This window comes from Chanodichthys erythropterus, chromosome 17 (assembly GCF_024489055.1).
Source record: "Chanodichthys erythropterus isolate Z2021 chromosome 17, ASM2448905v1, whole genome shotgun sequence".
Lineage (NCBI taxonomy): Eukaryota > Metazoa > Chordata > Actinopteri > Cypriniformes > Xenocyprididae > Chanodichthys > Chanodichthys erythropterus.
Genome location: NC_090237.1, coordinates 13,531,348 through 13,543,851, shown reverse-complemented (window position 1 = coordinate 13,543,851; position 12,504 = coordinate 13,531,348). Strand labels below are relative to the sequence as shown.

Below are 12,504 nucleotides of genomic sequence, written 5' to 3'. Positions count from 1 at the left end.
TGATAGATGAACTCTTAGCTTGACTTGACTCGTGTCGTGTCAAAAGTGATAAGACATTTACGTTTTGGACATTGCCATCTTTGATGACTTTGGTCACTGTCTCTATGGTTATTGGTAAGAGAATATAGGCTTGATTCCCATTGCACGTTCATACAGACAATATTCGAGACACTACTATAAGTTGCTCTGTGAATGGGACATTTGATACTCACTCCTGTTACTAAACGCGGTTGTCGATCCCAAAAACGGACAGTGTGAATGTAGCCACTGAGTATATTTACAATTTAAAAAAGTAAAATAAAAAAGTAAAAAACAATGGTCTAGCAACCAGAGTTTATTATTAACTAAAATCACAACTATTACAACCATTTTTGTCAATAGAAATAAATCTGAAATAAAATCTAAATTGCATGAGTATAGAGCCCCTAAAGGGACCTTTGCAAAAATGAAAATGATACAGACTTTCACATGCGCACTTTCACTGCCATTGTACTATGAAGAAAAAGAAAGTATGGATGCACATGAATTCATAAAGAACTTTTTGCTCAAAATTTGGCTTTCATTAAAGGGCAGTATACCTCTACTATCACAGCCTTATTACAGCCGCTTTAATGCAGAAAAAAAGAAACTGCGCCGCAAAATGGGCTGATGGTGCAGTAGGTGATTCATTGGCATTCTATATGCTAAGTTTAATGGTTCATTAAAAAAAAAAAAAAAAAAAATTGGTATAGTAAAAAAGTGATCAAAATTTGGATTTCGTTAGGGCAGTATATTTATACACGCTTCAACAAATGACAAACGAATAAGTAGCTGGATTCAGCCTCGTACCCCAGACAGCAACATAGTGTGGCCCAGATCTGGCCCACATCTGGTACGTGGATTACACGCGGACCAGATGTGGGCCGGATCTAGGTCGACACTATGTTGCTATCAGGGACTGGACAAACTACTCTAATGAAATCCAAAATTTGAGCACTTTTTATCAGCCCAATGTACACAGCCATATTACAGCATCAGCAAATTTCATGTCACGGTTTCTTGGCCATCACAGAGGATGCGTCAATGCAGACATAAGGCCATGATATTAGAGGTTTTCTGCTCTAATGAAAGCCAAATTTTGAACAAATAGATATTTATTAAGAAATGTGTATTTGTTTTCTTTTCTTCATAGTAAAATGCTAATGAAACATTTAGAAAGACAATTTACAAATATCATGACAATTTAAAAATATCATGTTATCATGGATAATGTCAGTTATTATTGCTCCATCTGCCATTTTTCGCTGTTGTCCTTGCTTGCTTACCTAGTCTGATGATTCAGCTGTGCACATCCAGATGTCCTGCCCTTGTCTAATGCCTTGAACATGGGCTGGCATATGCAAATATTGGGGGCGTACATATTAATGATCCCGACTGTTACGTAACAGTCTGTGTTATGTTGAGATTCGCCTGTTTGTCGGAGGTCTTTTAAAAAATGAGATTTATATAAGAAGGAGGAAACAACGGTTTGAGACTCACTGTATGTCATTTCCATGTACTGAACTCTTGTTATTTAACTATGCCGAGGTAAATTCAATTTTTGATTCTAGGGCACCTTTAAGTAGAATCTGTACAATTATTAAATAAATCAACTAAAACTAAAACTAAAATAAAATAAATTAAACCTAAATAGTAATGTTTTTTTTTTTTAAAAAGCCAAAAGCATCTAGCAAAATTACTAAAAATTAAAGTAAAATGAAAAATATAAAAACAATAATAATAATGTTATAAAAAATAAATGCAATTCAAAATATGAATAAAATAAATTAATAAATTAAATTAATAAAATAAATATTTCTAATCTTTATTTCAAATATTATTAAAAAAAAAAATCTATAACAGTATATAAATAATACAAAAATAACACTGCTAACAACACCAAACAGAATTGAAAAGTAATTCCTGCTGTAATTCGTCAGCCAAACAGATAGCCCTGCCCTCAAACTCATACCATTGGCTGAGCCACAGTTGCTGTGTCAGGATACTTAAACAAACAAAGCAATGTTCTGAAAGCACTCCAGAGCCACAGTGCTGGAATTTATCAGGAGGGGTTTAACATATAAATGGCTCACTTGTAGTTTTCTGTGTGTATTAAACTGGGATATTTTGATTTTACCACCAAAAAAAAGAGCCAAGCATCACCTTTAACTGTGCAAATCAATGACGCTCATTCCACAGTAATGATCCCAATAAAGCACAAGCGGATGTTAGCATGACTGTGCAGACAGATGTTGCTATCCCCGAACCTCGTTTTGCTCTAGGTGATGAGATCAACCACTGCGAGCATCCAGTGTCCTGACATTCTTAAGTATTTAGCAGCTCAATTGAATAGCACCTCCCCTCTGAGCCGCCATCTGTACGTTCTATTGATTGGTCACTCTCTCTTACTCAGACAGCTGGAGTCCCACTCTACGTCTCAACTGATCGATGGTGATGTGATCAGCAGTTGAGACTGCATTGACGATGCCAATGTGGTTTCTAACTAGCTTGCATCTCGCCGGTTTAAATATTAAAAACACTGGGACTGCGATCAATTTTTGGAGGAAGAAAAATGGAGGAAGAGAAGCCATATTCTATAGCATTCATGAGACCAACACAGAAACAGGGACTGAGAAAACGCCGGGGTCTCTGGAGATGATGCTGAGACCTTATAGGTTTTATCAGGAGCTCTGTTTGTAAGTGGGTCACATCTTGTTGAGCTTTGGGGGCATGTCACCATTCATATGTTTCTGAACATTTTTCATGACAACTCTCTATGCATGGTGAGATGAAGTAGGTCATCATAACACGTATAAAAATATGTTTCACGAGTCTAATGCAAGCACGCAAGCTGTAAACTGAACCTAAACACCCATCAGCACATTATAGGAAGAAACTATAATCTGTTTTTATGGGTTTCTGGGAACAAGGAGAGCAAGGATGGAGAGCAAATGATTTGTACTCAGTTATTATTTGAGGATAACATGAATCAAAACCTATTTTGCTTCCATAATGTGATACATTTCCAAAGTGAAACAAGATATTCAATGAGAAAAAGAAAAGTGTGAATTGGCATGATTTTATCCATCATGAATTGATAGAATAATAAATAGTGATCTATGAATGACAGGTGGTTGAAAAATTACTGTACTTTTTTTTAATTATCCATGATAGGACCAGTAACAGAATCAATTTGTATTTAATTTAATTTGTTATTAATTATATTTTAAACATTACATGATAGGGGTTAAACGATGAACACAATACTGTATATACTGTATATATGAAGTATAATAAATAATTTTATTATACTTTTTTATTAATTATTATTAATTTAAAGAATAATCATAATTATAAGAAATATATACAAATAATATTTATATTATATTACATTACATTACATTACATTACATTACATTATATTATATTATATTATATTATATTATATTATATTATATTATATTATTATTTACACCCCTAAAACCATCGAATTTCATCAAAAACATCGTAATTTGTGTTGTGAAGATGAACGAAGGTCTTACAGGTGTGGAACGACATGAGGGTGAAAATGACAGAATTTTCATTTTTGGGTGAACTAACCCCTTAAGTCTAGTCCCAGACAAAAATGCATATTTAACTGAAGGTAACTTGGACTGACATATCTTAAAATATGTCCGTGACTAAGACACATTTATAAAAGCTGCTTAAATGTCCTAATTGAACTAAGGCCCAATCCTGGCTTAATCTAACTCTGTCTGTGAAACCAGGCCTATATTATATTATATTATATTATATTATATTATATTATATTATATTATATTATATTATATTATATTATATTATATTATATTATATTATATTATATTATATTATATTATATTATATTATATGAAAGATATTGGAAACAAAACACCAATACATTTAAAAGGTGGCATCACTCAAAATCTCTCCCATGACAAGCACAGTTAAAAACCGGTCAATTGTGTCAACAGCATTGCAATGCTACAAAGCTTTCTGCAGCTCTTCAGCGGCTGGTAAACCAAGCAAGCGGTGCACTTTGTGCCCTGAAAAACAACATAATTTGATTTTTTTTCATGGTCTGTGCCAAAACAATTCTGCCAACTAGGACAGACAATGAGCTCAGTCCATGAAAGACAGGGCAGAATGAGAACAATGACAATATTTATCACAGAAGACAGGAACCCCCTCCCCTCATCATATTCCACTCTCATTACTCCAGCAGTGTCATGAATGAAGCATTCTCTCTCCACTGGGGCTTCCTTCAATCTGTTACCACTAATTGACTGTGTGCTGCTGCATAGCGCTCAACTGGTATCTGTCCTACAGAAACGATAGTCTATCGGCTTCAAGCATCATTTTGCTCACAGTCTAGTACCGACAAGAGGATACTTCAGCTCTGATGTTTAGTAATACGGAGGTATGAACAGAAAACTAAGAGAGGAAAGGTCTTCGCAGTGCTTCACATCATCCCCTGTACTTGGGTGTTGACTCACTAGAGAGGCTTCTTTTGTGAAGTTACATAAGTGGATGAGCAATATGCAGTAACCCCAATGGAGTCAACTAACAGATTGCGGACTCGTATTCAAATACGGTCCGTATATTTGATGAAATACACAAACACAAAATGAAGCAGAATTGTTGAGCTTTCAAGATTACATAATTTTAAAGCCTGCTTTGAACTTCATCTTAAAAAGACTCCTTTGATGCAAGATGAGGTTATTCTGATTCAAGATCCTTAATGACATTGCAAAACAAAACAAAAAAAATCTCATAATTGTGCCGGGCAACATAATTTTCACACAGCACATCATCATCTTCGCTTCTATGGAAAGTTCTCTCACATTTCCATCTCGGCAACTTTAGCATCTGGTAGGAGCATAATGTAGTGCTGTGCATTATTTAGCAATCAGCACAAGGCTTATTAAGCAGGGATAATGTAAATCTAATGAGCTATAAATTCTTCGCTTTAAATAGAAAAGAAAATAATTCCAACAAACAATCTTAGAAAGTTAATGCACCAAGGGGAAGCATTTTAATTTACTGCCAATCAACAGTTTATTGGGATTCAGGCCATTTTGAGGAAACAAATATGTAATCTCAGCAGAAAAGTGCAGAAATTTCCCCACAAATGCTTTTAAATGCAGTTCCTCTGCCACATATGAGCATGTCTCATATATGAGCTTTTTTTCTCTCCGTCTTTTCTCTGAGGGTATGTTTTACAAGGTTTCTCGTTTGATTTTTAGAGGGTTTTAAATTAGTGCTGATTGTTGTGGGGAGTGTCAGGACATTCATCTTCCATAACATTCATCACAGGGCATCGTGAATTATGCAAAAGCTGCAGTGTGTTTCTAATATTTACAACTCGAGCCTCTCGCACTGATAGAAACTCTACCTGTGAGTCACGCAGACTGAAAATTACCCTTGACATGAGGCAATTTACATGAATATCCCATCTCATTACGAAAGTATTGTTTGCCAGTGAGAATTGTCCCATATCAGAATTATTATTATCTCTATTATTTCTTCTAAGAGAATATATATTCCCTCTCAAGCCAATGCAGTTCTCCTGTCAGCTCACGCTGTTAGCTGCAGTCTGCCTGTTGAACGAAGATGACTAGCTGCTTTCTAGCATTTGTGTATGGGTAGCTGATGCAGAACAAGGCTGTGATTTTTTTCTTTGTTATTTAGGATTTAAAGTTATATGAATGCAAAAGGAAAACTGCATACTTTATGTTTAAAAGTAAAATTTCAAAATTTAAATACATCATGTTGTCACTAAATAAATATGAGGTCATAAGAAGTAGGAAAAAAAAACATGCTGTTTAAAATCATTTTAGATGGAGTTTATCATGTTACATAGTATTTCACCTTAAATACCTGGAAGTAAGAATGGATGGGCAAAATCCATCCCCAGCAAATAGCATGTCCTTGCATTACACAATATTCTAGGTGGTTATATGAGGATTCAAGAGCACTTACAGGAAGACAAGTGGCTTTGAAGTCTCCTAAAGGAAAACCTATATATACTACTTGCCTCAGACAAAAGCATCCTTCACGCACTGAAAAGCCTCTGTTGTTAATACAGGCATCAATATCCACAAACTAACGTCTATTATGGGTTTTGTCAGTGAATAAATCGGGTAAAATCACTCGAAATATCAGGAATATAAAAAACTTCCATTTTTAAACAGAATACAGCAATCTCATTCCAAGAACACAGAATAAAAAGCCAATATCTTGCGGAAAACCTGTTGATGGATGGGAGGCAGAAAGAGCTATGTGGCAAGCCATTTTAACATTTATTCCTTAAAGCTAACTCATGTATATTTTTGCTACAAGTATACTAGTGTAGAATAGTATATTCTATTATTCAAGCATTCCAATAGTGACAGTATATTTATCAATTTCTCTTCTTCTTTTGCCAAGAATCACTTTCCTGATAGTGACGAGTATCTGTTGTTCAGATATAAACTATTCACTTTCCACCAGTATTTACACTTTTGAACAGTTTAACAACTAACTATTCATTAGGCACTTCACTTATTTATTAGTCAACTATTCAAACTATTCACCCACTTATTAGACTAAAGCGTGCATTTCAGTAGTTAGTAACTAGTAACATATTAACTGAATTATACATTGTGATCAGTCTTAACAATTGTAGCAAAAGGCATTTGTAACTTTGAAATGTTAAGAGTATGGGACAAATATTAGGGCTGCACGATTTATCGCACAATTAAAAAAAAAAAAAAAATCGCTTAAACGTGATTCTTAGTGCGATTATGAAATCGCAAAGGCTGCAATTATTTTTTTTTTATGTGCTGCTTGTCAGTGAAGTATGGCTCCAAATGCTAATCCATCTGAAAGCATTGTGAGTTTGAATCGCTTATAATGTGCATTTGAAAAAGCAACACGTGTCAGACATCTTTCCAGACATGAGAAGCACTTATTAACACAAGACAAGATTTAATAACATGTTTTACTCCAAATTACCTTCATAACCACAGTTGAGCATCCTTCTGTGAGATGATGTGGCTTTTTACACTGAATAAGGCATGCAGTCATGTGTTTATTAGTCATGTTTAATCAATCAAAGCATTTCAATCTTCTGTTTATTCCGCTACAGCGATAAGACACGTGTTATCTTCTTCTGCGGCAGGGCATATTTGGAGTTTCTGCGCAAGAGCGCCCTCTGGCTTTCAGATGGAGAAGCATTTACTACTGATCACAGAGCCGTACAGCTCTGACAAGCTGCACATAAAATAATCACAGCCTTTGCCAAATCGTGTGCGGTTTAATCGTGATAAATCGTGCAGCCCTAATAAATATACATTGGTATTAGTGTCTACTAAATGCATACTAGGAAAACCAGAATAGATGTCATTATCTATTTAGATAACTACGGTACCAGTAAGCTTACTAAGAAATAAGTACTAGTACATAATAAATAGTTAATAGTAAAACTAACAAAACCTAGTCAAGAAGTGAATGGGGGTCTCTCCTCAACCACCACCAGTGTGCAGCATCCATTTACATGGACAACGCCACAAAACAACGCCGCCAGTGCGCTCACCACACACCAGCTCCCGGTGGAGAGTGGAGAGAGAGAGTTATAGAGCCAAATCAAAGAATGGGAATTATCAGGAGGCCATGATTGATAAAAACCAATGGAGGGAATCTGGCCAGGATACCAGGGCTTCACCATTACTCTTTACAAGGAGTGCCATGGGCTTTTTAATGACCACAGAGAGTCAGGACCTCGGTCAGGAGCTAACATCTTGTTCAAAGGACAGTGCTTGTTACAGTATAGTGTAACAAGCACTGTATAGCAAGCTGGTTTTCCCAGGAGGTCACCCATCCAGGTACTAACCAGGCTCAACCCTGCTTAGCTTCAGTGGGAAACCAGTCTTGGGCTTCAAGGTGATATGGCTGATCAATAATGATGAAATAGTTGGGCTACTTGACTAGAGCAGCCCTAGACAAAGGCACCCATCTATAGCTGTAGCTGAATAAAAACGTGAATACGATAACCACATTATTGCAACAATATGTGGTTTATGTGTGTTTTTCAAGCTATCCCAGGGTATTTTCATAAAAAAGTATATGAATAATGCAGGTATAATTGACATACCTTTTATTACAGTAGAAATAATAAAATACATTTTCTGCATTATTCTGTCATAAAAAGCCACATGGCTTTTTTTTTTTTTTTAACATTGTATAAAACCTTAATCCACAAGTGAAGAGTTTGGTTCCAAAACGCAATAACTTTTTTTTACCAAGAAAGTGGCAAGATGAAAACCACTATTTTCCTTTTCAAACATTCACATAGCATATTTTGGTTATAAAAACATTAAAAATTCAAATCTACATTTTGATTTTAAAAAGTTTATTATAAAAACATTTTTTTTTCCCCAAAATGCAATAAATCCATGACACTTTTTTTTTTTTCAAAATGCAATTAATCCATCAATATAAAAGTTATTTTTCAAATTGAAAATACACAATAAAGTAAGTTGATTCACATATATGACAGAGTCTAAACTTTGCCAATATTTATCTTATTTACAGGCATTTTACTAAAAATACATTCAGCCGTCGCTCCCAAAATGAATTCAACAGGTCATCTTGTTAATGTTATAAATTATTTGTCATTACCGATTAAAGAGTATCTGGCGCCACCGCACGGTTAAATAAACACATTGGCCGAGTACATAGGTATTAAAAACGTCTTTTTAAAAAAGCCTTCAATGTTTACAGTGGGTGGAATGGTGCACTGTGATTGGTTAAGCGGATATATCGTGTTCTGCAGAAAAAGAAGACTGGCGTTTGTTGCGTTTTGGAAAGAAAGGGAGAAAACATGACAGAATAACACGACGGATATCGCATTTAGCGCAAAATTAATAAATGACTTTTCAATACCGACCAATACAATACTGATTTTGGAGCCAAACTCTTTAAGTGTTCGTAAGGAAGTCTCCATAAACCAATTCTAAAATTGTCAAATATAATAAAATATTATAGAACATTAAACATTATTGGTTATTGTACAGCAGGGCATCTCATTCGTTATAGCCAATTAAAAGCAAGAGATGAGAAAAATATAAACATGTCAATTAGACAAAGGTCAGAATAAACTGGTATTACACTTGATTTTTCTGGCTCCACCCCTGGTAGTATCTAATGAATAGTTGTACCATTAAAAAAGAAAAGATAGTAGTCACCACAGGATTAGTAGTAATTAAAATAAGTAGGCCTGCTAGTAACATTAAAGTGGAGCTAGCTAGTAGCTATAAGTGATAAATGTTAAAACAGCTTGCCATAAGTGAATCTCAGCGTGCTCTAACAGAGGAGCGTTTCCCATTTAAGGCTGGAAAACTACCTTAAGCTCTTTTTAACAACACCAACGCAACATTAGCCAAATAGGTAAAATGAAAATGTACGTATAAGATCACACAATGAACTGAATATGGCCGGTATGTTTACAGAAACATTAGACAAGTGCGCGCAGTGCCGCTCTCACTCCATAAAGTCGATGCAAGTGTGTGTTATTCTGCAATGTGCGCATTACTCGTTTAAAATCTATATTACACATGTGTATTAAATACATAAGGACACCCTATACTCGTTTTCAGATCACCAGCATGTATTGACTTCTGGGCTGTGTGATACGGACTTGCGTCCCTCTCATCAGCAGCACTGGGTTAGTCTACTGTACAGCATCTGGACAGTACTTTTCTCCAGCTAAACAAACAAAAACACAATTCAGAACAGCAAAACGTGCTGCTAAAGAACTCTTCATATGGAAGCTTTTTCCATGCAGACTGTTGCAGGTAAACTATGAGCGCTTTGAACAGCATCAGGGACGTGCGCAAGTGTTACATATGTTGTTTACACACTGCTCTCGCTTCGATACTAAACACAAGCTTTCATACATGCTCCGCTTGTCTTACCTTTATGCAGAAATGTTGCTAAAACCAGGCAGAAAAAGAGTGAAATAGAGTGAGATCCGAGTCCCGAGATCGCCATGTTGAACACCTGCTTCGGACTGGCGACGCTAAATCACCTAGAGGCGCTCACAGGATCATGAGATGCGGAGAATTGGGAGGGAGTAAACACGCGCGCGCGCACGCACACACACAAACGAGCGCGAGCAAAGTATACGATTCTTCTGCTAACATGTCATCTGTCAATTAGCCAACAGAAAGTGTTCGTTTTATACACATTGAGCTAAATATTACTTTTATTAAATTATCCCATTAAATGCTACTTAAACATTTACGTAAAGGTGTGCAGTCAGCCTGTCAGAGATCTATCTATCTATCTATCTATCTATCTATCTATCTATCTATCTATCTATCTATCTATCTATCTATCTATCTATCTATCTATCTATCTATCTATCTATCTATCGTGCTCATAATAATCTCCAAAGTGAGAAAAACACTATAAAAAAGTCTTAGAAAGGATTTACAATATTTTCATTTTTGTGCGGTTTTTTTTAACAAAACGAATAAATTTGTCAAAAGGTTTTTGTGAATCAAGCCAGTCTCTAGTCTAGCGCATTCTAAACATCAGTGTTTCACACACAAACAGCGCCCCCTGTGTTCATAAGTGAGGGAGAGCAGCCTTAACTATCAGAGGTGACTAGGATTTAAACGATTTTCATTTGCTCCTCCTCGACAATATATCTTACATATGGCATGTTCAGACAAAAACATATTTGAAGTATAGATCGAGACATAATAAACATAGAAACCTTTATAAAAAAAGAAGAATAAAAACAAACATATAGGCCTAAGTGACACTGCAAAATATAGCAATGTCATTGCAGTTGTCCAGCTGCCCACCCATAAATCACACCGAATACTCATCCATCTGTGCATGAGTATTTGTAGTGATTTATGAGTGCAATCATTTTGTTGCATTCTACTGCATTAACCCGTCAGTCATCTTAAGTTAGCAAAATGCAAATGAACTTCTGAGGATCCTGCTTTTCACATCCTTTGCTGGAGCTGACTGGTCTAACTAAATGTCTTTTTTTATTTTGTAAAAGTCTGCATTAACATTTGCATAAATATTACTATAATAAATTGCAATACCAATATGAATATCTATGTGCAGATGACTTCACAGAATATACATATTAAAGGGTTAGTTTACACAAAAATGAAAATTATCCCATGATTTTCTCAACCTCAAGCCATCTTAGGTGTGAATGTTATCTGAGAAATAAATCTTCTTTCAGACGTACACAATCTGAGATCTATTCAAAAATATCTTGGCTCTTCCAAGCTTTATAATGGTAGTGAATAGGGGGTCCAGATTTTGAACCCCAATGAAATGCATCCATCCACAAATAATTACATATTAAAGGGATTGTTCACCTAAAAATGACCCTGGACCACAAAATCTGCTTAAGCGTCAATTTTTTGAAATTGAGATTTATACCGCATATACTGAAAGCTGAATAAATAAGCTTTCCATTGATGTATGGTTTGTTAGGATACAATATTTGGTCGAGATACAACTATTTGAAAATCTGGAATCTGAGGGTGCAAAAAAAAAAAAATCACCTTTATTAAAGACATGAAGGCATTTTTAGAGTTGTATTTTTCTGAGTGACAAACACAAAAGTAAAGACTCATAATTCCAAAACTGTAGCAAGGAGAGTCAAAAGGTAGGTAGAACACTTTTTGAAATTTTAGTAAAAATATATATTATGTTAAAATTGGACATTCTCATGCTGAGAAAATGCTGAGAAAAACAAACAAACATATATACATACATACATACATATATATATATATATATATATATATATATATATATATATATATATATATATATATATATATATATATATATATATATATATATATATATATATTATATATATATATATATATATATATATATATATATATATATATAATATATATATGTTTTTGTTGCTAGGTGGCGCCGGCGGTCCTTAGCAACGCATATTACTTACAAAAATACATTTTTGATATATTTGATATAACATGATCTTTAATTATTATCCTAATGATGTTTGGCATAAAAGAAAAATCGATAATTTTGACCCCTGCAATGTATTGTTGGCTATTGCTACAAATATACTCGTGCGACTTATGACTTGTTTTGTGGTCCAGGGTCACATTTAACAACCTCAAGCCATCCTAGGTGTATAATATGACTATCTTCTTTCAGACAAACAAAATCTGAGATATATTCAAAAATATTTTGGCTCTTCCAAGATTTATAATAGTACGGAATAGAGGCCCAGATTTTGAAGCCCAAAAAATACGGCTCTAGGGGGTTAATAAAGGCCTTCTGAAGCAAAGTGATTGGTTTTTGTAAGAAAAATATCCATATTTAAAACTTTATTAACAAAACTAGCTGATGGCCATACGCATCGATTTGCGGCAGAAGAGTAACCTCTGACCCGACGCATGATGCAAT

The 12,504-nt window shown here is 34.8% G+C and overlaps 1 protein-coding gene across 1 annotated transcript in view; it reads right to left on the bottom strand.

Annotated features, from left to right (window-relative positions):
• The window catches only part of cadm1b (cell adhesion molecule 1b), a 200,264-nt gene extending 190,175 nt beyond the window's left edge, over positions 1 to 10,089 (bottom strand). Inside the window, exon 1 of the mRNA XM_067365703.1 lies at positions 9,993 to 10,089. Coding sequence (XP_067221804.1) covers positions 9,993 to 10,068 — 76 coding nt within the window. The 5' untranslated portion in view covers positions 10,069 to 10,089. The remainder of the gene's footprint in view (positions 1 to 9,992) is intronic.
• Positions 10,090 to 12,504: the final 2,415 nt, after the last annotated feature.